At 40.2% G+C, this 26,120-nt stretch overlaps 1 protein-coding gene across 3 annotated transcripts; it reads left to right on the forward strand.

The window, feature by feature from the left end:
* The first annotated feature begins 5,976 nt into the window (after nt 1–5,976).
* Nucleotides 5,977–21,198, forward strand: MEIG1 (meiosis/spermiogenesis associated 1). 3 transcript variants are annotated; one of them, XM_081141206.1, is made up of 4 exons: nt 5,977–6,197; nt 8,679–8,737; nt 16,945–17,111; nt 20,862–21,198. In XM_081141206.1, exons 3-4 carry the CDS (start codon nt 16,974–16,976, stop codon nt 20,988–20,990), a joined length of 267 nt encoding a protein of 88 aa, XP_080997332.1. In that variant the 5' UTR covers nt 5,977–6,197; nt 8,679–8,737; nt 16,945–16,973; the 3' UTR covers nt 20,991–21,198. The 3 variants fall into 3 exon arrangements, with proteins under 3 accessions (XP_080997332.1, XP_080997333.1, XP_080997334.1); XM_081141207.1 differs by lacking the exon at nt 8,679–8,737 and having other exon boundaries at nt 6,014–6,197; nt 20,862–21,196; XM_081141208.1 differs by lacking the exon at nt 8,679–8,737 and having other exon boundaries at nt 6,046–6,155; nt 20,862–21,086.
* Nucleotides 21,199–26,120: the final 4,922 nt, after the last annotated feature.

Here is a 26,120-nt window from a genome sequence, read left to right on the forward strand (position 1 = left end):
CCACTTTGAAAGCCATTACTCGAGAGACAGGTGCTGGTGCAAGGAAAGACGGTTTATTCAAGAGCTGGCAGCCTGAGAAAATGGTGGGCTTGAGTCCTAAAGATCATCTTAGTATCTCAGTGCAGGCAAGGGTTTTTATTAGAAGGAAGAGGGAAAGAACAATAAATCAGGGGGAGGAGAGTTGAAAGTTCTCTATGTGTGAGTCAGCGCAGTCCATCCTAATGATTATCTGAAAACTGGTCAAATGGAGGCCCAGTTTTTATGGCTGAGAGTCAGCAAGTCTCCCAGGGTCAGAATGTCCTATTCCTGGAGTCAGCCTCCTTCCCTGAAGCTAGTTGCTGGAACTCTTACATAAATATGCTGCTTATCCACGGGTTACATATTAGTTAGCAATTCATCTTTTACAAAAACACTTAACAGAAACAATATTAAAAGAATAAAAGGATGGGTTCACACTGATTTATCCTCTCTCTTTCCACAATGGATACAGGATGAATGAATAAAGAGAAATTGTGAGAGAGTTGGGAATAAAGGAAAAAGGAAAGATAGTAAATAGTAAAGATGGGTAAGCATAGCCCACAGACATGTACCTAACCACTGTTGGAAGATGTGAGCCATACATTTGGCTTTTCTGGAGGAAGACACAATCATTTACTTTGGCATCTTCAAGATTCAAATAAAAGATTTGCAGAAGAAGCCCAATGTTCTGGATACTGACTCCCAAGAGGATGCTAGCAAAGAAAACTGAAATGTGGTCAACATTGGCTGCAGCTGTTTCTTCATTCCCCAGGTGGGAATCTCTCCCTTTCAGCAACCCCAAAGCCCTTCGAACTTCAAGAACTTCAAAGTCCTTGATTTATTCTGTCTCAGCAGGACTGAAGAGGAGACACCACAGGCTGGGTGGCTTAAATAACAGAAACTTATTTTCTTGCAGTTCTGGGGGCTGGAAATCAGAGATCAATATATCGGCAAGTTTGGTTTATCTCTCCTTGGCTTTAGATAGCCAGCTTCTTGCTGTGTCCTCATAGGATCTTTTCTCTGGGTGCTCAGATCCCTGGTATCTCTTCCTCTGATAAGGACATCAGTCTTATTGGATTACGGCCCTACCCTTATGACATTATTTAACCTTAATAAATTACCGCTTTAAAGGCTCTGTATCCAAACATGGTCATATTGAGGGTGAAGGCTTCAACATGTGGATTATAAGGGGACACCATTTAGTCCATAACTATGTCTGTGTCCAAATTTCCCTGTATTATAAGGACACTAGCCATTATAATTAGGATTGGGGCCCACCCTATTCCAGTATAACTCATCTTAACTAGTTACATCTGCAACAACCCTACTTCCAAGTAAAGTCATATTCTGAAGTACTGAGGATTGGGGAGGGGAAGAACAATTTAACCCATAACAATGTAAAATAATGTACACAATATGTATTTTAATAAGTTTTTAAAATAAAAACAAGGTATTATATTTACCACTAAGGGTTAACAATTTTAAAATTCAAGATGTACTAAATTATATGATTTAAGGGCAGAGAGCTTATCTTCAGCTTTGTGATTTTTTTCCTCCCCTATATTCTGATTTCTGTTTTGGAAGAAGTTGAGAGGATATTTGGCTTAGAACTAGCAGAGAAATGTATGGATTCATTCAAGTTAACATTTCAAAATAGGTAGCTCAGGTCTAAGAGTCTAGTCACTGGATTTTGGAGGCCCACTACAATTTGTGTGATCTTGGCTAAGTTAAACTCCTTACAACTCAGTTTTCTCATCTGTAAAATGGAGAACAGATTGAAGGCTGCCAGTGGGGTGTGGGAGAAATGGGTGAAGGTGGTCAAAATGTACTAACTTCCACTTACAAAATGAAGAATTTTTGGAGATGTAATGCACAGCCTGGTGACTATGGTTGATAATACTGAATTACATATTTGAGAGTTGCTGAGAAAGTAAACCTTAAAAGTCCTCATTGCAAGAAAACAATTCTAACTATGTGAGTTGATGGGTGTTAACTAAACTTACTGTGGTAATCATTTGGCTGTATATACATACATCAAGTCATTGTGTTGTATACCTTAAATTGATACCATATTATCTGTTAATTATATTTCAAAGCTGGGAGGAAAGGAATGAGTTGCTGATGCAACAAAACAACATGGATGAATCTCAAAATAATTATGCTGAATGAAAGAAGCCACGTAAAAGAAGAGTACATTTGGTATTATTCCATTTATATAACATTATAGAAAATGTGAGATGATCAAAAGTGACATAAAGCAAATCAGCAGTTGTCTGAGGGCACAAGTAAGCAAGTTCTTGAATGTGGTGATGGTTTCACAGGTGTACACATATCTCAAAACTTACCAAATTATATGCTGTTAAATATGTGCTGTTTTTTAGATTTCAATTGTAGATCAATAGGTTTGTAAGAAAATGTTTGCATAGTGTATGGGAGAATGGCAACAAAGTAAATGAGATTGGCAAGGCTACCCTTTCTTTATAGGAGCTGATGGATTAAGAAGACATATGTGGCCTGGCTAGTGTTGCTCAGCAGTTGAGCATCGACATATGATCCAGGAGATCACCGTTCGATTCCCAGGCAGTGGACATGCCTGGGTTTCGGGCTCGATGCCCAGCAGGGGGCATGCAGGAGGCAGCCAATCAATGACTCTCTCATCATTGATGTTTCTATCTCTCTCTCCCTCTCCCTTCCTTTCTCTGAAATCAATAAAAATATATACATATATATTTCTAAAAAAAAGAAGAAGAAGAAGACATATGTGGTCCTGGCCGGTTTGGCTCAGTGATTAGAGTGTCAGCCTGCCTGCGGACTGAAGAGTCCCGGGTTCGATTCTGACCAGGGACACATACCATGGTTGCAGGCTTGATCCCTGGCCCCAGTTGGTGCTCATTAGGGAGGCAACCAGTCGATGTGTCTCTATCACATCAATGTTTCTCTCTCCTTTTCTCTCTCTCTCCCCCCCTTCCACTCTCTCTGAAAAGCAACGGAAAAAATATCCTCAGGTGGGAATTAAAAATAAACAATCACCTTGATACTTGTTTTTTTAAAAAATAAGATATATGAGGGTAACTCACATAATAGAAGGTGGTTTTTAAAAAATCACAATGTATGCTTATTTTGCATTAGTTACATATATCTCTCCACCACCTTTACCTCTTTTCACTTTCTACTCTCAACCCTCTGATTAAAAAGCATTATTATTATACTGGGGAAAAGGAAGGAAGGAAATAAGAAGGAATAAGAGCTTTTCAAAGCCCTGGAAAATGGTAAGTGTTCAATAGATATTAACTATTATTATTTACTGGGCATCTACTAAATGCCAGGCACTGTGCTTGAACCTGGAAATACATAAAGAATCAGCCATGGCATATCAATTTCTGCCAGGCTCACAATCTGGCATAAAAAGAAACCCTGGAAAAAAGTTTTATAATACTCTAATGGAAATGTGCTCAAGGTGCAGTGTGGAGACCCAGGAGAGAACTCAATTCTGCAAGAAGAAAGGGGCCATCAGTGAAACTGAGCAGAAAAGGTGAATCTGAGTTCAGCATCCAGGCCCTAGAACAGTGGAAGTCCCCGGAATGAACTTTCATTCAGTCTGAGCACTGAAAATAGTTCTTTATAACCAAAGTGTTGGGCTCAAAAGAGGTGAAATAAGAGAGACTTAACAAGGGTAGTCAAGGCTAAACCAGATAAGAAGGGACCGGACCATGAGAGCCTGTATACGAAGCCAAAGAGTTTAAACTTTAACTTGAGTGGCAGTGAGCACACTGGGTAGTTTGAAACAAGGGAGTGACATGTTAAATCAGAACAGTATTTCTTAAAGTGTGGACCCAGGAAGAGCATCACCAATAGTATTAGGGAAATAAAAATTCTCCACCCCAGCCAAGACCTACTAAATCAGAAAGTCTGGGTATGGGACCCAGCAATCTGTTTTAACACACCCTCCAGGAGATTCTGATAGGTCATAAAATTTGAGAACCACTGGAGTCGAGTTTAGAAAGAACACCCAGGCAGTCTGGGGCAGCGAGTCTGGTAGGAAGGTGCCACAATATACCAAGAAATGTAATGGTGTGGATTCACTGATCCATTCAACAAAGAGTACCTGACCATCTATTATGTGCCAGATACTGTTCTAGACACTACAGATACAGCAGTGATCAAAGCAGGAAAAAACACATGTGGTACTGAGTGCATGTTTTAGTGGAGATAATACCTATCATTTATGTAGTTCCAAATGCTGTCTAAATGGTTTATATTATTTCATTCTCACAACAACTCCATCAGATAGGTACAGTTTTTGTCTTCACTTTACAGATAAGAAAACTGCAGTTAACTAACTTAAGAAGGTTATGTTGCTAGTGTTAGAACTGAGATTCAAATCTAAGGTCACGCCTTAGACACCATACTCCTAGGCACCATGGTATACTGCTTCCACTGTGCCATAGTGACATTGGTGGGGATGGTAGTGGCGGTGGTGGTAAAAGATATTCATTTAATATGTATTGCTTTAGCACCTACTGTGTACTAGGCACTGTTCTAGGAGTTTTGTTAATAAGAGCTCTGTGTTTATGGAATTACATTCCAGCAGAAAATAAAAACAAAATTAGAAAATGAGCAACTTAAATAGTATATTAGATGACAAGTGCTATGGAAAAAAGAAACACTAGAACATAGTAAGGAGGATAGAGAGCATGATGGGAGAGAGAGGGAGGGGCAAGTTGAGATACTAACAAAGACTTGAAGATGAGACCTTAGCCAAAGGGATAACAGGGGGAAGGCCCCTGGGGGAAACGAAGCGGCTACAAATAAGGCCGCAGTGTGGGAGCTACAATGTGGGCAGCACGGCCAGCAGGCCCGTATGGCTGGAGAGGAGTGATCGAGGCGAGGCCATGGAGCAAGGAAGCAGGGGCTGTGTGCCAATCTTGTAAAGCTTTATTGGCCTTGTAAGGACTCTGGTTTTTACTCCTAAAGTGGAGAGCCATAGCAGGATTGTGAGCAGAGAAGTGACCTAATCTGACATGTTTTAAATAAATCTCACTGATTGTTGTATTGAGCATAGGCTATGGGGATCATGAGAGACCTGTTGAGGGCTCTTGCAATAGCCATAAGGGATAAAATGATGGTGCCTTGGACTTGGGTGCAGCAGTAAAGTCAATGTTTTTGCCCTGACCGGGTGACTCGGTTGGTTGTGGAGTGTCGTCCTGTGCACCAAAAGGTTATGGGTTCAATTCCTAGTCAGGGCACATACCTAGGTTGCAGGTTCGATCCCCAGGTGCATACAAGAAGCAACTAAGTGGTGTTTCTCTCTCACATCAACCTTTTCCCCTCTCTCTCTCAAATCAATAAGCATATCTTCCAGTGAGGATATAAAAAACAAAAAGGCCAACAGACTTTGCTGATGGATGGATATGGAGGGTAAGAGAAAGTGTGAACTACTGAAAGGGGAAGACTGTGGAAGGAGCAGGCGTGAGGGTGTGGGTGTTTGGAGGGGGTTGTGGACAACCAAGTGGATTTTGGATATACAAATATAGAGTTCAGTGAGGGATCTGGAAATCTGAGGAAATAAATTTGGAAGATGTAAGTAAACAGATTATTTTAAATATAATAATGAAGGTAATGTCAGAGAAAAATAAAGCTGTAGATCGTCTTTTATTGTAGGTTTACTAATTGTCAGGAATTATGAACGATCCCATGGTCTGGTTCATTTAATCCCAATAAAATGAGAAGGGAGGCAGGACAGACGGGAGGTATTTACTCTCAGGGCCCGGAATCACCCACAGTCTCTGTCTTCTGATCCACTTTTTTAGGGCATGCCGGCTGAGTTTGAAGCCGCAGCAAACCCGTCTCCCTCTCCACCTCTTCCTAGGGACAGCCTTCCACGGCCCCCTCCCCCGCTGGGACCAGCGGGGTCCTCCTCCCCGTGGGCAGCCGGGCCCCACCCTTGCGCTTGCGCGCGCAGACAAGTGGGGGGCGGGGCCTGTGAGCCGGCGGCCGGGGCACGTTGCTAAGAGACACCAGGGCCCGGGAAACCAGGACCGTGGGCCTCTCGCCGCGCAGCCCACTGACCCCGAGTGGGGAACACAGTCACCTCTGCGCTCCCCTGCGAGCTCCAGCGGGGCGCGCAGCCTCTCCAGGTCGGCCTAGCGAGGGCAACCACGGAGAGCCGGACCCGGCGGGTGAGGGCGGGGCTGGCGGGCTGTCCCCGCCCGGCCGGCCTCCGCGGTCCCGGCGAACCCCGTTCCTCCCGCCCCCAACCCCAGGCCCTGCCCCTTCCGTTTCCGTGCCCCGCCTCCGTCTAGGGCGTTGTCCTCCTGCTTCCCTGATGATTGTACCTCCCTCACTTTTAGCGAGGGTCTCTGTTTGTCTGCGAGTTTCAGATCCTGATTCTTCAGTTCCCCAGCTGCCCCTCGCCCCCTTCGGCTTTAGGGGCCGCGGTTCTGGGGCCTCCTTTGAGTTCCTCCCGTCGGCCAGTCTTTGGATTCCCAGTTTTTAGAATAGCTGTTCCATCTCACCCTTTTCCACGCAGATAATTTGTCTTACAGACACAACTGGTGATTTCTGGCAGGAAAAAAGTGAGGGACCCGAGGAAGCAAGTTAGTCATTTTGTGCGAGCGGGAATGGCGTGACCTTGTGCTGCACAAATGCACATCAGCACACCTGCACCGTGGAGCACAAAAGCCTATTTTGGGAACCAATTTTGTTTTTCAGCCGAACACCCAGAAACTTTGGGAAGAGAAGTGTGAGGACTTTAGACACTGCCCAGTGAGACTTTCTCACAGTTCACGAAAATGAGGCCCAGGGATGTTAATTGACTTGGCCAAGGTTACATGCGAGTTACCGCCATATCCTGCTGTGTCTAGGAACAGGAAAAAAAAAAAAAAATGGGGAAAGAAACGGAAGATTAGGGATACAAATGCTCTCAGGGTTTTAATTCCACTAAAAGCAAAAACACTTTTCAGAGCAAAAAGGTGAAAAGGGTTGTTGCATAGAAGAGAGTTTGAGATGGCTGGTGAAATCAAAGACTTATGTTACATTAAAATCTTAGATTTTCATGGCTTTGATATTAGAGATATTTTTTAAATACCCATAACAAACCCTAATACTGTTTAATAAAATTCGATTTTTTCAAACTAGAAAGGCACTTCCATTTCCTGTTTCTACAGATACAGCAGTGTTATAGAGATCAAATGCATTTTATATCAATTATTTTTTGCCACGACTGTCAGTAGAGAAACCACTAAATTTCAAAATGCTGAATGTTACTAGCAGAATTAGAACTCCCACTGAATTTTCCAGAATCACTAAAACATTTAATCAATGAATTGTAAGTTGATCTTTCTTAATTTAAGTTTTTTTGTGTTTTTAATAAGTAGAAAGTAAGTTATAAGAGAGAAAGAAAGAAGAAAGAAAGAAAGAAAGAAAGAAAGAAAGAAAGAAAGAAAGAAAGAAAGAAAGAAAGAAAGAAAGAGAGAGAGAGAGAAAGAAAGAAAAAGAAGAAAGAAAGAGAGAGAAAGAAAGAAAAGGAATTTGCACTGTCACTACATCGTATAGTAGCTACTATGGTTCCTATTATGATGAAATACATTCATTTTCCCTTTAGCTATTTGAGGAAAAAAAAGTTTTGAAATGACTAATATGTCTAGAAGAGGTGTATTTCTCCTGAGAAAAATGGTAATTTCCCTAGTAGTTCAACTAAATGCAGCATATTTTCTGCTCTTCTAGTAAATGTAGCTTTTTCCCCACATCTACTCAGTTGCCAGATCCTGCCAACTCTTGTATTTGCTTTTTTTCTATTTCCAATTTTCCCCCTCATTTACTCTTGCCTGGCCATGTCAATGATTTTATAATTGATCTCTTTGTTGCTAAAGGCAAGAGGTCTTCATCCCCACCTGTTGCTAGTGGGAGTGGAATTCTTGTGATAACCCAAGAAAAATAATTTTCTAAGACTCGCCCTGGAGAATGAGCAATTTTTATTTGTGTAGAATTAAATCCCTGAGTTTCCAAGGTCCTATTTCCCTTTGCCCTGCCATAGAAGAAGTGTAACTGGGGCTTCAGCAGAGCTAAAATCAGATCCAGTGTCCAGAGTTTCCTTTCCATGTTGTAGCAGGGTCCAGTCCAGCATCGGGCTAGCTTAGCTTGTGTTTCCATCTGCAGTCCATTAGTACACTGTGTGTGGGAGTCCCTATGACTGTGGGCCATAGGGGTGAATGCAAGAGAGGTAAGAGCCAAGAGTAACAAGAGAACCAAGAGTAACAAGAGTAACAAGAGAGAGACAACTCCTTTGTTTAGGGGATTACATATTCCCAAATTTTCATGGGCTTGCAGTGGCCATACTCATTCTGGCCAATGATCTCCATTCTCAGGCATCTTTCCTAGTCACCTCAACTTCACTGCTCATATGACTCTCCTGTGTTGGACCCCTTCCCCAATGATCTTTAGGGAATGAGCCAGGGGTTCCCTGGGGAATGCAAAGTTGCAGCTTCCTGGTGAAGCTGCCCAAATAACATGCTTGCAATATCTGGCTTCCCCCTTTGCTCCCTTCCTATTATTAACAACTAGCTAATTACAACAGTATCAACTTCATATGTACTGTCTGAGTTTGAGATTTTGAAAAACAATATAAGATTACACATCCATGCCAATTGTTTTCTTCTAAGGCACAAAAATTGAAGGAGTACCAGTTGGTTAAGGACAGTGGAATATAAGGGTGGCTTAGGTAGGTGTGTTTTCTTGGTTGTCCCTTGTTATATCTCCCTGAAATCCCTTTCCCCTACTTAGGTGCCCTGCATATGTTTTACATCATGCTGTTAGTCTGTAGCCCACTTATACCCACTCCCTCCAGCCTTGACTTTTACTTAATTTTTCAAATACAGTTTATATTCAATATTATTTATTAGTTTCAGGTATACAGCACTCCCCCTGATATTTCAAGTACCCACCTGGCACCATACATTGTTATTACAATATTATTGACTATATTCCCTATGGTATATTTTACATTTCCATGACTGTTCTGCAAGGACCAGTTTGTGCTTCTCAATTCTTTCACCTTTTTCACCCAGCCTCACCCCCCCCAACCCTCCTCCCCTCTGGCAACCATCAGTCTATTCTTTTTATCTATTTTGTTTGTTCATTTATTTTGTTCCTTAGATCCCACATGTAAGTGAAATTATGTGGTATTTGTCTTTCTCTGTCTTATTTCACCTAGCATAATACCCTCCAGCCTTTATTTTTGTATGCAGCTATTTATAATTCTTACAAACTGCAGCATAAATGGAAACAGCTGTACTATAGGTGTATGCTAATACATTTGCCTTACTTGTGGTATAGGCTGAAAAGATGGTCATCCCTCATAAGGTTGCTCCTTAGAAATTAATTTTTGGCCTTCTACTTTTAAATATGTACATACTATCTCCATTGGCAATTGCTCTACACTTTGCTAAAAGATGGAAATCAAACACAATTCTGATTGACACTTTTTGTTCTTCATGGAATAATAAAGAAATTCTGTTACCTAAAATTCTGTGTAGGGTCCTACACAAGTTGATCCCAATCTAATAATCCGATAATCTGACACAAATCCTTTTTTGGAACAAGACAAGCTGTGAAACCATAAATGAACAAATAAATTACCAACCTTTCTTTGCAAAGTCCTCTTTACCCTACCTAGAACATGGTAAGCTCTCTTCTATTTCTTTTTTTCTCATAGTGCCCTCACTTTTTTATGTCTTTTCTTTAAGAACTAGGTTCAAACTCACTTTCTCCTTCAGGCATTTTCTCACTGCCTCAGCCCATCATATGACTCTTATTGTGGTTCAAATCTCTATACTGAATGTAACCTTTATTCTTTATCTCCCCTTCCTATTACTCCCCAAGTTTTAATGAGTCTCTTGTCACAGTGTCCAGGAATTACTTTGCCACTGGAAATTTTTAGTATTAATTTTTACCCAGATAGCCAGACCTTTAGAAGTTAATGACACATTACTCCATTCTTCACTGAAAAATTGTCCCTTACATCACTTGCATTAAGGTCTTAGCCACCTCAAATCATAGAAGGTAAGCAAAGCAACTAGGCATCACAGTTTCATTCCCCTGCCGTCCATTATCCCCAAAACTTTCTCCTTAGAACATAGCCATGATAGGTTTCAGAGTTTTTGCATCAGTCCCACTGTTACCAGTGATCTGCGTAGCCACCATATTGAAAATGTTAATAATAGGCTTAGATCGCTGAAAGGAGCCATACACAGATACCACTTGGGTAAATCAAACAAGATTTACCTAAAAAGACATAAGGAAACCAGCCTAGTTAGAGTACACAATAGATAAATCACAATGTTGCTTAATAATAGATGGAGGTATAAGCTTATAGCACCCTCAAATGAGATTTACCCTGGGACACACAGTTGCATATGTTAAGTTTGAGTGAGCGAGGGTCACATCAGATCTCATAAATTTCAGAGGTGCACAATGTGTGATTGCTAAGTTACAGTTCACTATATACTCAGTACAGTTAGCTCTGAACATCTTATCTGTCAATCTCACTAATTATCCTAGCTTGGGCCAAACACATTTGTAAGTTAATTTCTGTGGAGCTATAACAAAAGTGTACTATTGAAAATGTCGTTGGGAATGTGGAATTTGCCAAACCTTACTGCCCTGAGGCCCATTCTGTGTCAGATTTATGGTCCTGTAGCAATTTCTGTTTCTACTTTTTCCTGTGTCACCCAGGGTTTGTTACCTAACAGTGTCATATTTTTATAAGATTTATATAATCAAACAAAATGTTTCTATACATTTTACATCTATAATGCATAACTTGCCATACTGCATTTTAAAGTGCCACTTCACCAAGCATTTGTTGAGCAGTTACTGAGTTCCAGGCACTATAATAAATACTGGAAATACAGATGGGCTACAACTTGATCTGTGGCTTGGAAGAATTCAGTATTTTAGCAAGTTAGACTGGAGCAGCCATGAAGATGCACTTTTCAGCTTTCCCTACAAGGAACAACCTTCTGCTCTCTGCAGTTACCTGACTACTCCCCTGCCTTTGGGATCTAATGCAGCATTTGAGCTGAAGTCAAGCTTTCCTCCAGTAGCTCCCAGTCAGTGATTGGAAATGGTGGTGGTACTAGGCCTGACCATCTTTTTCTAAAGCAAGAGCCCTCCACTGGAATTTTTTGTGCTGAATTTCCCCATTGGCCTGACCAAGACTTTCTTAGTACTTGCTGCCATACAGTTTGAAGCTCTTCCTACCCAATTCTACTTCCTTCTCTTTTTCCACTCACAGGTGTTAGGTGTGCATCATGGTGTAAAAGCTTTTCCTGCCCACTCCTGTTCCTTCTTTCCTTATGTTTCATAAACTTTACCCCTGATAAATTTCAGAGTACCTGAACTGATAACACAGACACACAAAATTATTACAGTACCCCCTTATCTGCAGTTTCACTTTCCGTGGTTTCAGTTAAGTGCAGTTAACGGTGATCTGAAAATATTAAGTGGAAAATTCCATAACAAACAATTCCTAAGTTTTAAATTACATGCCGATCTGAGAAGCATAATAAAATCTCTCGCCCGCCTGCTTCATCCCAGCCAGTATGTAAATCATCCCTTTAGCCAATGTCTCCACACTGTATGCCCCCTTCGTCTTAGTCACTTAGTAGCCCTCTCAGTTATCAGATCAGTAATAAGAGAGAAAGAGAGAGAGAAAGAGAGTTCACACTCACATACTTTGATTACAGTATATTGTTATAATTTTTCTATTTTATTATTAGTTGTTAATCTCTTACTATGCCTAATTTATAAATTAAACTTTCTCATAGGTATCTATGTATAGTAACATAGTATATATAGGGTTTATCCAGTTTTCAGGTAGCCATTGGGGGTCTGGGAAGTATCCCCCATGAATAAGTCGGGACAACTGTATAAAAAAAAGTGATAACTATTTTTTTCTGGTGTTGTTCAGTAATGCACCATATTTATTTATTTTTATTTTTCCTTTGTAACCCCCTTCACCCATTACATAAAAATGCAGCATTTTTATATGTATAGTTGACATGATTATTTTGTTTGAAAGTGACAAAAGGTTACATAGATGACCTTCAGGAAAATGCTTTTTGAATGGATATGAGTAAAGCAAAAATTATTTGGGTGAAAAAAAATTAAGATTATACCACTACTTTTAGAAAATATGCTTCATCTGTAAATTAATATAAGTAATACAGCCACTAAATTCATATAAAACATGACTAGTTTTGCCCAGCCAGGCATGGCTCAGCAGTTGAGCGCCGACCTAGGATCCAGGCGATCAGGGTTCGATTCCTGGTCAGGGCACATGCCCGGGTTGTGGGCTCAATCCCCAATGACACTCTCATCATTGACGTTTCTGTATGTCTGTCTGTCTCTCTCCCTTCCTCTCTCTGAAATCAATAAAGATATATTAAAAAAAAAAAGAGTTTAAAACAAACAAACAAAAAAAATGACTAGTTTTGAAAATGTATTTAACATAGTAAATTAGCACATTTTTCCTTTCATGTTTCTTAGTGCCTTTTTTCCTATGGGATATATATTTATATAATCATATGTTAATGGATTATTGGGCTGTGCCATGTGTCCAACTCACTTGTTGGTCTTATCTATCTAGTAGTATGTTGTACAGCAGTGAGTCAGTGAACCTCACATTCAAATGAATAGAAATGAAGGACAAGGTTTTCACTGAAATGTGGTTTATCCATTGTTTTGTCAGATATTCCAAATTTTACATAAATGTATACAGTAACATAACAATGTATTGCCTTAAAAATGCAACATGAGCCTGAACCTAAATTAATAATGTAACAAAAATCTAGAGGGGTAGGAGAAAGCATAAGACCAATTTCCTTATTGTTGATAGACAAGAGAGAATCAGTATTTGTGTGTGATTTATACATGGAGTTCAAACAAATTACTCAGTCTTCATTATATTTTTTATTAACCATTGAGGGAATTTTAGGCTATGTCTTTTATATCAAAGAAACATTTATCTGAAACTTAGTTCTGTCAATTTTATTTCCATTTCCTATTTTCCCCCTGTTAAATCCAGGTGAAGCTAAATTTATCACACTTGTAAAAGCATTTAGTGTAAGACTCTTTTTAATAAGACTTTTAAAAATGGTAATTATTGTTGAGTATTACAGATGTCTCCCATTTCCCCCTCACCCCCTCCACCCATCTCCCACCCCTCCCCAGGCCCCCGCCTGTCCATTGTCTGTGTCCACTTATAAGTTCTTTGGTTAATCTCTTCCTGTCCTCCTTCCCACCTTCCCTTTGAGATACGTTAGTCTGTTCCATGCTTTCATGTCTGTGGTCCTATCTTGTTCCTTAGATTCCACATATGAGTGAGATCGTGTGAGACTTGTCTTTCTCTGCCTGGCTTATTTCACTTAGCATAATACTTTCTAGGTCTATCCATGCTGTCCCAAAGGGTAAGAGATCTTTCTTTTTAACAGCTGAATAGAATTCCATGGTGTAAATGTTCCACAGCTTTTTTTTTTTTTAATTTATCTTTATTGACTTCAGAGAGAGAGAGAGAGAGGGAGAGAGAAACATTAATGGTGAGTGAGTCATTGATCGGCTGCCTCCTGCATGCCCCCCACCAGGGATCGAGCCCAAAACCCAGGCATGTGCCATGACTCAGAATTGAACCTCGATCTCCTGGATCATAGGTCGATGCTCAACCACTGAGCCATGCCAACTGGGCTCCACAGTTTTTTTATCCACTTATCTACTGATGGGCACTTGGGCTGTTTCCAGATCTTAGCTACTGTAAATTGTGCTGCTGTGAACACAGGGTTGCATATATTCTTTCTGATTGGTGTGTCAGGATTCTTAGGATATATTCCTAGAAGTGGGACCACTGGGTCAGATGGCAGTTCCATTTTTAATTTTTTGAGGAAACTCCATACTGTTTTCCATCCTGGCTGCACCAGTCTGCGTTCCCACCAACAGTGCACTAGGATTCCCTTTTCTCCACACCCTCACCACCACTTGTTGTTTGTTGATGGAGCCATTCTGACAGGTGTGAAGTGAGACCTCACTGTGGTTTTAATTTGCATCTCTTTGATGATTATAATTAACATCATTAAAATATCCATACTATCCAAAGCAATCTCTAAATTCAATACAATCCCTATCAAAATACCAACAGCATATTTCACAGAACTAGGAAAAATATTCCAAAAATTTATATGGTACAAAAAAAGACCCCGAATAGCCTCAGCAATCTTGAGAGAGAAGAACAGAGTTGGAGGAATCACTATACTGGATATCAAACTATACTACAAAGCCATTATAATCAAAACAGCCTGATACCTGGTACAACAGGCATGTAGATCAGTGGAACAGAACAGAGACCCCAGAAATTGACCCACACCATTATAGTCAATATTTGACAAGGGAGGCAAGAACATACAATGGGGTAAAGATAGTCTCTTCAATAAATGGTGTTGGGAAAATTGAACTGGTACATGCAAAAAGATGAAACTAGACCACCAACTTATGCCATTTATAAGAATAAATTTTAAATGGATAAAAGACTTAAATGATTTAAGTTGTGAAACCATAAAAATCCTAAAAGAAAACAGGCAGTAAAATTATAGACATCTCACTTAGTGGAATTTTCACCCATACATTTCCTAGGGCAAGAGAAACAAAGGACAAAATAAACAAATAGGACTACTTCAAACTTAAAAGCTTCTGCACAGCAAAAGAAAACATCCTCCAAATGCAAAGGGGCCCCACGGTATGGGAGAACATATTTGCCAAGGATACATCTGATAAGGGGCTAATTTCCAAAATATACAAAGAACTCATACAACTCAACAAGAGGAAGACAAACAATCCAATTAAAAAATGGGCAAAGGACTTGAATAGACACTCCTCCAAAGACATACAGATGGCCAGAGACATATGAGAAAAATGCTCAACATCGCTAATCATCAGAAAGATGCAAATTAATAAGACTTTTTAAAAAATATATATCTTTATTGATTTCAGAGAGAGAGGAAGGGAGAAGGGGGAGAGAGATAGAAACAATAATGATGAGAGAGTCGTCATTGATCAGCTGCCTCCTGCACACCCCTGACTGGGGATCAAGCCTGAAACCCAGGCATGTGCCCTGACCGGGAATCGAACTGTCATCTCCTGGATCCAGGGTTGATGCTCAACCACTGAGCCATGCCCGGCCAGGCAATTAATAAGACTTAAAGTCTGTCCTTCTACTCATATGTTTGGGATGATAGTTACCTGATATTAAGGATGGATGTTTCAAATTGCTATGATTATTTTGCCTTTTCTTTTTCATACATCAGTATATTTCTTGACCTTTTCAACATAATGAGTATTTGTCCTTGTAATTGAAAAAAATTTTAAATATGATTTCATTTACAGAATCTACTATGAGGTCTAATTCTAACATATTTCAACCAATAGAAACATTTTTTAGAAACATTTTAATAGAAGAGTGGGTGCAAGGCATCATGGTGAAATTCTGGGTACTTTATTTCAATTAAGTGACTGATATATATTGATAATAAAAAAGAAGTAGAAATGAGAAATCAAGTACAAGATTCTGTCTCTGAAAAACTGGCTATAGAAGTTTGGTGAATAGCCAGTTACGTGTACTAGAGTTAAATATTTGAATTTCAAAGATTATTGATGACCTCCTCCATTGTTTTAAAATCAATGATCTCAGTATCATGACAGTCATGTAGCTTCGGGCATGGGGCTCTCACAGGAGCAGGCCCACAGGGACCTGAATGAGTGAACTGCAGGATGACACCAAGCAGTTAAGAAATGGAAAAAGAGGAAACCGCTGTTTCCCAGCAAGAGGAAAAGAAGAAAGTAATAAAACTAGTCTTAAATGTTATTTTTAGGGGTAAAAAAGGGAGATGCAGTTTTGAATGTAATCAAATGGAAGGGTGCTGAGATATATATATTTAAAAAAAAAAAACGTAGCACTTCACGAATTTGTGCATCATCCTTGCGCAAGGGCCATGCTAATTTTCTCTGTATGGTTTCAATTTTAGTACATGTGCTGCCAACGGGAGCATGGGTGGTGGGATATTTTGACAATCTACTGATCAGTTAAAAATGTGTGATTTCTGCCCTAGCCAGTTTTGCTCAGTGGTTAGAGCACTGGCCTGCAGGCTGAACGTCCCGGGTTCAATTCGGGACAAGGGCACTTACTTCGGTTGCAGGCTTGATTCCCTGTTGGGGCAAATGTAGAAGGCAACCATCGATGTGTCTCACATCAATGTTTCTCTTTCCATCTTTCTCCCTTCCACTCTCTCTGAAAAGCAATGGAAAAAATATCCTCAGGGTGAGGATTACAAAAAAGAAAATTGTGATTTCAGAAATGTGTAAACTGTTGCATGAAACACCAGAACTAGTATCCAACCTTTAGGGCATCACTCCATGACCCTGAATGCAATTTTATTTGATGAAGAAACAAAAAGTTCTCTATGTATCTTTCAGGGCTTATTTTATTTCATTCCCAAAATAGAGCATGAATCCTTCTCAATCTTGGAATTGAATGTTTAAATTTTAATATATGTATATATTTTTAATTTTTATTGAACTTTTATTGAAATTATTAATGTTGGTTAATAATTATACAAGTTTCAAGCGTACAATTCTATATACATCATCTACGTATTGCATTGTGCATTCACCACCCAAAGTCAAGTCTCCTTCCGCCACCATTTATCCCCCCTTTACCTTCTTCTACCTCTCCCACCTCCCTTACCTCTGGCAATCATCATACTGTTATCTATGGGATTCTCAACTCTCTTAATTATTTTTAAATGCTAATTTTGTTAATTCTTAAAGGAGCTTTCAAATTGTCACTATTATGTCATCTATTAACTTTGTTTTAACATCTTCCAGAATTAATTGCTAATAAGACCTCTGTAGCCATGGCTAGTTCTGACGTGAAACCAAAATCAATAAGTCATGCCAAAAAATGGTCGGAAGAGATTGAAAATCTGTATAGATTTCAACAAGCAGGATATCGGGATGAAATTGAATATAAACAAGTGAAACAAGTTTCTGTGGTAAGTTTTATGCCTCTACAAACCTGAACTCAAAATGAGTTTGTTAGTTAGTGAAAGTATTAAAATAAAACAAAGAACCAGAGAATAAATGAAAGTGAGTTCTTCTCCAACTCTCTCATTTTACTGAAGAGGAGACTGAGGCCCAGAAGAGTGATTTTTAGGCAAACTGAGGAAAGAGGTGGTCCCTTAGCGTGAAATATTAAGACTTTTCTAGCTTTTAATGAAGAACGATGCTCTGCTAAGTGCCAGTTTCTTTTTAATTTTGACCATGAATTGTAAAGGTGTTATATCCTGTTATTATGGGGATTGTAGGTGACAAACAACTATTAGAGAGCAACTCCTGACTTTGGTTGTGCTTCCCAGGCTTCCTTGAGAGATTAGAGACATGACTTTGCTTTGCAAAGACTAGATTAAAATCTAGACACTGCACCAGTTTCTAATGGCATTTTTTAAAAAATTATTCTACTGGATACTAGGAGGCAGCCTTTTTAAGAATATGATAGAATATGATATATAGTATTTATAAATATGTTTTAATGCTCAGATTTGGGGTTACAACAAAATGTTATTAACTTGGTTATTTATTTTTTAGTATCAATTCTCTGTTTTTTAGAGACTAATTCACATGTGGATTTATCAGGCCTCTCTATTCTCTTTTTCCTTCATTCTACTTTTTGATCTCTACTTAATACTTCATTTAAAAGGAGATAGGAAAAAGAATTGGAGGTATTTCAGAGCTAATATGTAATAGACCCTTTAATGGGCAGTACTTTGACAGATATTAATAGGCCTGGTGAGGAATGAAGTTATAAACACTGATCAAATGACAATTTGATGAGTGTGATTTTCATATACAGTCATACCTCAGTGTCCCAGGGAATTGTTTTCATGACTCCCCTGGATACCAGAATTCATGGGTGCTCAGTCCCTTGTATAAAATGGCATAGTATTTGTACATGACCTATATTTTCAGATAGACTACAGCAGGGTATGCCCACACATAATTTCATTTGTGTGGATTCAGTGTAGGGCTTGGCATAGGGCAAATTCAAGTCTTGCTTTTGGGAACTTTATGAGATTTTTTTTTCTAATATTTTCAATGAGCTGTTGGTTGAATCTGTAGATCCAAAACCCACAGATACAGAGGGCTGACTGTGTCAGTCTTTTTACATCTAGCATTTTCCTCTGTCTCTGTTACCAAAAGATATTCTTCATTACTGTATCGTCTATGGCTTTTAAGCAGATAGAACAGAAGCATGAACATTTTAATGCTGTTCAAAAATAAGCTTCACACCTTGCCTTAAGGTTGGGATGCCCCTAAAAGGTATATAAGACCCAGGATGATACAGATGATGTGATCATATAGGCACAGCTGCACCTACACCCCCACACCCAATACTGTTGTAACTGAGGTAAAATCGGATTTAAGGGGACAGTAAGAACATCCTTAAAGTGGAAGTCCCCAAAAGCACCTGAGAAGGGTGAGGGTGAGGGTAAGGGTGTTTGTGTGTGTGTGTGCTATGAAGGAAAGAACAACCCTATTCACTGTATGACTTCACAATTATGGAGAGGTTTTACATTTCACTTCAGTAGTATATGTGTACTGGATACCTACTATGTGCAAATTTCTGTGCCAAGTGCTTTAGGAAATAAAAAATATAAGCACATGCCCACGTTCAAGAAATCTGGTGGGCCAGTAGGAAGAGTACAAGATTTACAGTCTGTCTGTCCAAGGGTTGCAACCTGGCTCTCCCCCTCGCCAGGTGGGTAATTCCAAACAAGGTTCTTAACTTCCCTGAGCTCAACTGCCAAATGGCAGTGCCTCCATCAGAAAATTGTCACAGGAATGAAATGAAAGCATGTGTTTGACGTGCCCGACATTGCAGCTCTAAATGATAATTTGTTGAGTGAATGAACAAAAAGTGTTCAATAAAAGTTATTACTTTTATTATTCTTATATCTTGAAGAAGATTGAGAATGACAAGAACAATAAAACCTTATATAAGTAAAAATATATGCCTTAAAAGAAGCACAGGGATTCAGAGGAAGATAAATATTACTTCCTTTAGGGACCATCTTACGAAAAGGCTTCATGCCCCAGAGGCATTTGCAGTGGGCCTGAAAGGATGGATAGGGTGGTGACTGAAAGCTTGTCTTGAGTGGCATGTACTAGCCATCTGAAGGGTGTGAGCAAAGTTCTTTGTCCTGATCTGAGGCATTCACCCTTATGGGCAATGTTAATGCTACGGCTCTCCCTGCCTAAGGGGAGTTGGACTTGAGGACCATATCACTCCAGTCCATATACTCTCAGGAGTGAAGATTTCCTAGATTGAATGAGAATGATTATGTGAAAAGCTAAGAAGAAAAATTTATGAATAGTAAAGATGTTGAGTGCAGAACCAATGTAACTGTTCAGAGACCTTTGTTCCATAGGAAGTGGCTGTGGATGTTGTGTAGAAGCAGCAGTTGTACATACTATTTCTTCACTGTGTGAGATGATGTCCAAGACCCTAGTAAATGGCCCTGGCCAGTCTGCTCATTGGTTAGAGCATCAACCCACTCACTGAAAGGCCTCCAGTTCGAATTTGGTCAGGTGCATGTACCTCAGTTGTAGGCTCAATCCCCAGTCACATCGATGTTTCTCTCTCTCCCCCTTCCACTCTCTGAAAAGCAATGGAAAAAATATCCTTGTTGTGAGGGTTTTTAAAAAAGATCTTAGTAAATGAAAACAAACCAGCTATTGGCCCCAGGAAGAAGAGGGCTATAAATAGTGTACTGAGAACACTTTCCTTTCTCTACTGAGGGCAATGGAAGCTACAAAAGGCAGGCTTGACCTAAGTGATAGAATTTGTAACTTTTTTCTATACTACATATATCAGAGAGCCTGCTCAGGTTTACCAGATATGCTGCCACCTATTTTTGCTACTTCCTAAATAAGTGAGAAAACAGAAGAAAATGAAAACATGCTGTTAGAAATAAATGCTGTGTATTCCCTTGTATCCATATGCCCATTGAAAACGATGATTTATAAGAGGGACTGAGAACTGAAGCTGCCTGTACCGATGGTGTTGAAGGGCAGGATTTGGTTTTCTAGACCATAAAACCTGAATAACAGACTTTTGACAGTGAGACTACATCTCACAAAATCCAGAAAAAACAAACATATCCAACAAACACAGAAATGTGCTGACCTGATTAAGAGGGCACAGGAAGAATCTGCAGAGGAATGGGAGGGAAATGTCCATTCTAGATCAGGCCAGACCATACAGTAAGCCAAGCAACACAACACATGGGAAAGAATAGTGGGGGGAGGTAAGAGAGACTTCTGAGGACTAGATTCATGACCTCCAATTTCTATTAAAAATTTACTTTCAAGGTAAACTTGAAATATAGGTGTGAGGAAATACGTATGGCCCTTTATATCAAGTCTAGCTGCTTTCTTTAGTCACTCCCGCGCCATCAACAGTCAGCTCTAGGTGCTTTCAGAATGGTGCCTGGGCTTAGCCCAAATTCCTCCTGCGGTATTACTTTTAGAAATTAGGAAGTAATAATGTTTGAAATCATATGAAGGATGCAACTTAAGATGTGTTTTGAGATGTGTGTAATGTTCTCTAAGAGCTCAAGTATTTTCAAACTTAATTTTATACTTTAACTTTTTGATGTGACTTACACTTTAAGTATTTGATAGTAAAATGTTATATAAAATAGAACCGTCATGACAATGTTTGTATTCTGGTTTTTGATGTGTAGGTAGATCGTTGGCCAGAGACAGGATATGTGAAGAAACTTCAGAGAAGGGACAATACTTTCTATTACTACAACAAACAGAGGGAATGTGATGACAAGGAAGTCCACAAAGTGAAGGTTTATGCTTACTAGGCCTCTGTTCTTTGTGTTACTTGTCATTATCTTTTAAGATTTCATTGTTTCATTCTACATCATGTAAATGTTTATCATTTTACAAAATAATTCAAGATGCAGACCTGAATGTCCTGAAACACAGAAGCCATGAGACTTGGTATCTATTAATCATCCTATTCTGTTCTAAAATATAACTGCAGAAGCATTAAAGTTGTACCTGTCTTGGTTCTGTTCTTTTGATTATTTTAACTGTTGCAAAATAACCATCATGTATGGGGAAAAACAGCCCCATTGGAAACCATTCCACTGGTTAGGCTTGTCATGTATAGGTTGCTGGTGTACTCGCACATCCCTCAGCCTTTCCCACTTTACAAGACCATCACTTTGAACTGCCAGATATGCATTTTGCAGCCTGAGGGCTTTGTCTTGCCTCAGGAATCCTTTGCCTCTTGCTAAGTAGACCAAAACTGTCAAGGGGTGATGGTCCCTGGGAGCAGACTTCAGCCAATGACTGATGGGGAGGAGATGGATAAACACCCAGTAACCTGGCACCTTGGGAGGAATCCATCTCAGGTGTATGTTTTACACTGGCACCCAGTTTCCCCAGCAGAACTAAGCCTCAGTCACCTGCAGCTCTATCTGACTTGGTAACATTGTTTATTGGTTGTCTCCCTTCCCTGCCACTTCCCCCATGCCTGCCGGGGGTTCTTACCCTCCTAAATTACCTCCTTATACTTAACATCTTATCCCAAGGTTGGCTTCTGGGTTCCCCACATAGACAGTTTATGTTCCAGTGCTGCCCCAAATCACTGCAAAACAGCCTAAGTGATACTGAGTGAGGAAGGCAATAATTAACCTGTGAGACTTGAGAAATCTCCCTAATTATGTAGTGACTCTTGAGTGCTTCAAGATTAAATGGTGAAAGCTGGCTTTCTTATTTAACTCTTCTTTTGCTGATAAGATTTTTTGTTACAATTTACAAGTTATAACCTTTAAAGAGATTTTTGGAGAGGGAGCTCATATCCTTCAATTAATTCAACTTTGGCTCCCGAACTACGGCAGCATGAAGCTCCATTAGTTTTCCCAGTTCAAAATTTCCCTCCTTCAGGACTTTTTCTTTTCAAACAAACACACCATTGGAAAATAAATACATAAGTTGGCAGGCCTCTTTTATGCCTTCCACAGTGCTGCTTGGGATCATCTCCAAAGACATCCACATCCTTATGCCAGGGACCTATGGATGTGGTACCTTACATGGAAAAACAAGCAGATGTAATTAAGTTAAAGAAATTGAGAGGAGGAAATTATCCTGGAATATCTGGGTGGGGCCAATGTAATCACTTGCATTGCTGAGGGAAACAGAAGCCTGAGGGATGCAAGGAAGGAGCCAAGTGTCAAAGAATGCATCGAGCCTCCAGAAACTGGAAAAGGCAAGAAAATAGACTTCCCCCTAGAGTCTCCAGAAGGAATGCCACCCTGACAATTCCTTGGTTTTACCAAATAAGACATTTTTCAGACTTGGCCTCCAGGCTAAAAGAGAATAAAGTAGTGTTGTTTTACACGACTCCGTTTGTGGTAATTTGTTACAACAGCAATAGGAAACATACACTACACAGAACAGATGAAGCAAATAGCCTTCTACAGTTTTGGAATCAACATGAGCTTTAATCATGGTCTGCCATTTTTGACCATGGAACACAATTTGTTACAGATAAAATTCATTCCGAGGAAGGTGGCCAGGCAGTTTTTACCTGGTACATTCTCAGTAATTAGCTCAAATATTCTAAATATTTGAATATTTATCTTTGTCCTTCTACAGCAAGACTCTCTTCAGACAAATGGCCCTTGAGACCATTGGATGCAATTTCGGCTCCTTGAGTTCATGTGATTAATATTTTTTTAATGGATCTTATGGTGAACATAGCTGGTACTTTCATATCATGTCAATCTTTCTTACAAAATAAGCTACTTCTTGGGTCCCTTTGCTACTGTTGAAAGGTGCATGGCCTGCTGAGAGAGGCATCTGCAACCTTGCCAGCTATTCTTGAGTAGAGTGTCTGTTCAGTGGTGGAACCAGGCCACAGGCCTGGGTCCATGCCAAGAGAACTTCCTAGGTCGCTTCCATATAGACACTGGCACAAAGATTCAAGAAGAGGTATTCTAACTATAGCACACAGTTGCCAGTTTCAGACTACAACTGAAGCAGCAATAGGGCCAGGATGTCAACCTTTGGTCTAACATCTGGCTATAATGGACACTGCAGAAAACCCTCTCTTTCCCAGGGATCTGAAACTCACAAGATTGTTCCCATTAAACAGCACATGGTGGCATTGTCAAGAAGCTGGAATTGGACTTCTGGTCAAGATGGCAGAATAGGTCAACACTATGTTTGCCACCTCTCATGACCACATTAAAATTACAACTAAATTACAGAAAAAACATCAAGAACCACCTGAAGACTAGCTGAACAGAAGTCCTATAACTAAGGATATAAAGAAAAAGTCACATTGAAACTGGTAGGAGGAGTAGAAACATAGAAAGGGTAGGTAGGTCCCACACTCATGGTGTGGTGGTTAAGAAACAGGAGGGATATTTAGGCTGCAGAAGTCCCCCCACCCTGAGGAACAAGGGGGTTCCAGCCCTAAAACGAGCTTCTCAGCCCAGGACTCCAGTGCCAGGAAGAGGAGCCACCACATCTGGCTGTGAAAATCAATGGGTTTTCAGCTGAGTGAGATGGAGAGCTGCTGGAGTCCTAGGTGCTAGAGGTACTAAAGGGGCTGTGCACAGACTCACTCACAAACTCACTCACTCTGAGCTCCAGCATTGGGGCAGCAGCTTTTTCACATATAACTAACTCTGAAATGCATCACTGGCTAGCTGCTTTTCATTTCTCCAAATCAACAACTTCTTTTTTTAACCTCTTTAATGCCTGTGATCATTGTTTCTTTCACACCCTTAGCAACATTAGCACTCTTAATGGACTCTTTATGTTTCAAAATTGTACTAATCATTGAAATTGTGGGTCTGGAACAGATTAATTCGGTTTACATTATTATTTTTTTTTAACACTTTATTAAATGTGTTGGGGTGACAGTGGTTAATATGAACATATAGGTTTCAGGTGTGTGTTTCTATGTTACAAGATCTGTATATTGATCTGTGTGTGCCTACCACCCAAAGTCATATCTTATTCCTATTTACATTATTTCCAATAGGAAAAAATGATTTGGTTTTCGAACAATCACTTCTCAAACAGCCTTCCAGAACAAATTAAGTTCAAGAACCAAGGTTCCACTGTATAGGAAAGGAGAGACACAGAGAGGGAGGGACACATACACACACGTGTGTGTGTGTGTGTGTGTGTGTGTGTGTGTGTGTGTGTGTGTGTATAGAGAGAGAGATTGGTTGCCTCTTGTATACACCCCAATCGGGGATGGAGCCCAAAACCTAGGTATGTGCCCTGACCGAGAATTGAACCCACAACCTTTCAGTGCATAGAATGACACTCCAACCAACTGAGTCACACCAGCCAGGGTGAAGTACTGATTGTTTAAAAGCTGGGGTCATGCCCTGGCTGGCATGATTCAGCTTCAGCCTGTGCACCGGAGGGTCACGGGTCCAATTCTGATAAAAGACACATACCTGGGTTGCAGGTCCGATCCCTACCCCAGTCGGGGCATGTGTGGGAGAAAACCCACACATGTGTGTCTGTCACATCAATATTTCTCTTTCTCTCTCTTCTCTCTCCCCCTCCCACTCTCTCTAAAGAAAAAAAATCTGGGGTGATTTGCTGAACCTTCTAGAGGTAGGAGTTGAGTAGGAGCTAGGAGAGATTGCAGTGGGGAGGGGGATCCTTCTAGGGACACAGAGAAGCAAAGTTAAAGAAAAAGAAAGCTGCAGACCAGAGAAAGTTGGCCTGTTAGAGCCATGATGTTCAAAGTTCTGGGAGTGGTGGAAACACCACCACCTTCTGTGCTCCAGTTTTTCTTACCAGTCAAAAGCATCTTATACTTTCTTTTTGTGCTGCAGCATTGGGGCCCCAAGAGAAAGTGTGGTAGTAGAATTGAGCCCTTGGGGAGAAAGAGGAACCACAGACATGCTATATAGCCTACCATTTTTCAACTTGAAAAGTCACAAAATTCAAAGGGTATTGTGGGGCAGGAAAGTAAGACGCTAAAGAAATTCCTGGGCAAGTGGGATGGGAAAACTGAGATAAGAAAATTAAACAAAATCAAAAAGTTTGAGCAGCTTGCAGCCAGCTTGTAAATTGCAAGACCTTATCATTCCGACCAAGGAACTTGAGAGCATATAGTGTATACCTCTCCTCCCTAACCAGAGAACACATAGCTTAAATCACCCTGGCCTGAGAAAATAGAAAACAAAGACTCAATACCATTTGTGTCAGCTAAACCCAAGGACAGATGAAGCCTGGGGTACAAATAACAAAAACTCCAAAACCATTTGGATGGTATCACTTGGGGGAGGGGGGTGGCAGAATAGATAACTGCTAGAGCAGGAAGATGAGAAGTGGGGAGAGAAAGGGAATTTATCTCACCCACTGAACAAAGAAGTCAGCAGTCTTGGGATTTGCCAAGATAAAATCACCAGATGTTCTCATAAATTCTGGGAAAAGCCAGAACAATGAAAAAGGGAGACCTTGAAATCTAGTCTATCTGCAGGGGAACTTTGAAATCTATAGGGGGGAAAGTATAAAACTCTTGAACCCCCACCAGGCAGGGACCTCAGACTAGCTGATTTGCCCACTTGTGCTTTATGTCAAGTATATTCTTAATAAATTCACTTGTTTTGCTTCAACATTGCTTTCTGTCACTCATCTGAATTCTTTTTTGTGAGCGTGACAAGCTGAGGAAGGGAGAACCAGCCCCATTTGATTTGGGTGGCTCTCTAGTAACAGTTGGAACTAAACTTGCAGCCCAACACCCTCTCCTTTCATTCTTCCCATTTTCATCAGATCTCACACCAATCCTATGAGGCAGCTGAGTAAGTCCAGGACCACAGAGGTGTGTGGTTGGCCCAAGACTTCATAGAGGCTGAGATCCTAGATGTGGGTCAGACTCTTTCTGCACTATGGTGTCTCCCTGTAACAAGAAGTCCACTAAGAAACAACTGCAGATGAACTTTTATAGA

This window comes from Miniopterus schreibersii (assembly GCF_964146895.1).
Source record: "Miniopterus schreibersii genome assembly, chromosome: 1".
Taxonomy (NCBI): domain Eukaryota; kingdom Metazoa; phylum Chordata; class Mammalia; order Chiroptera; family Miniopteridae; genus Miniopterus; species Miniopterus schreibersii.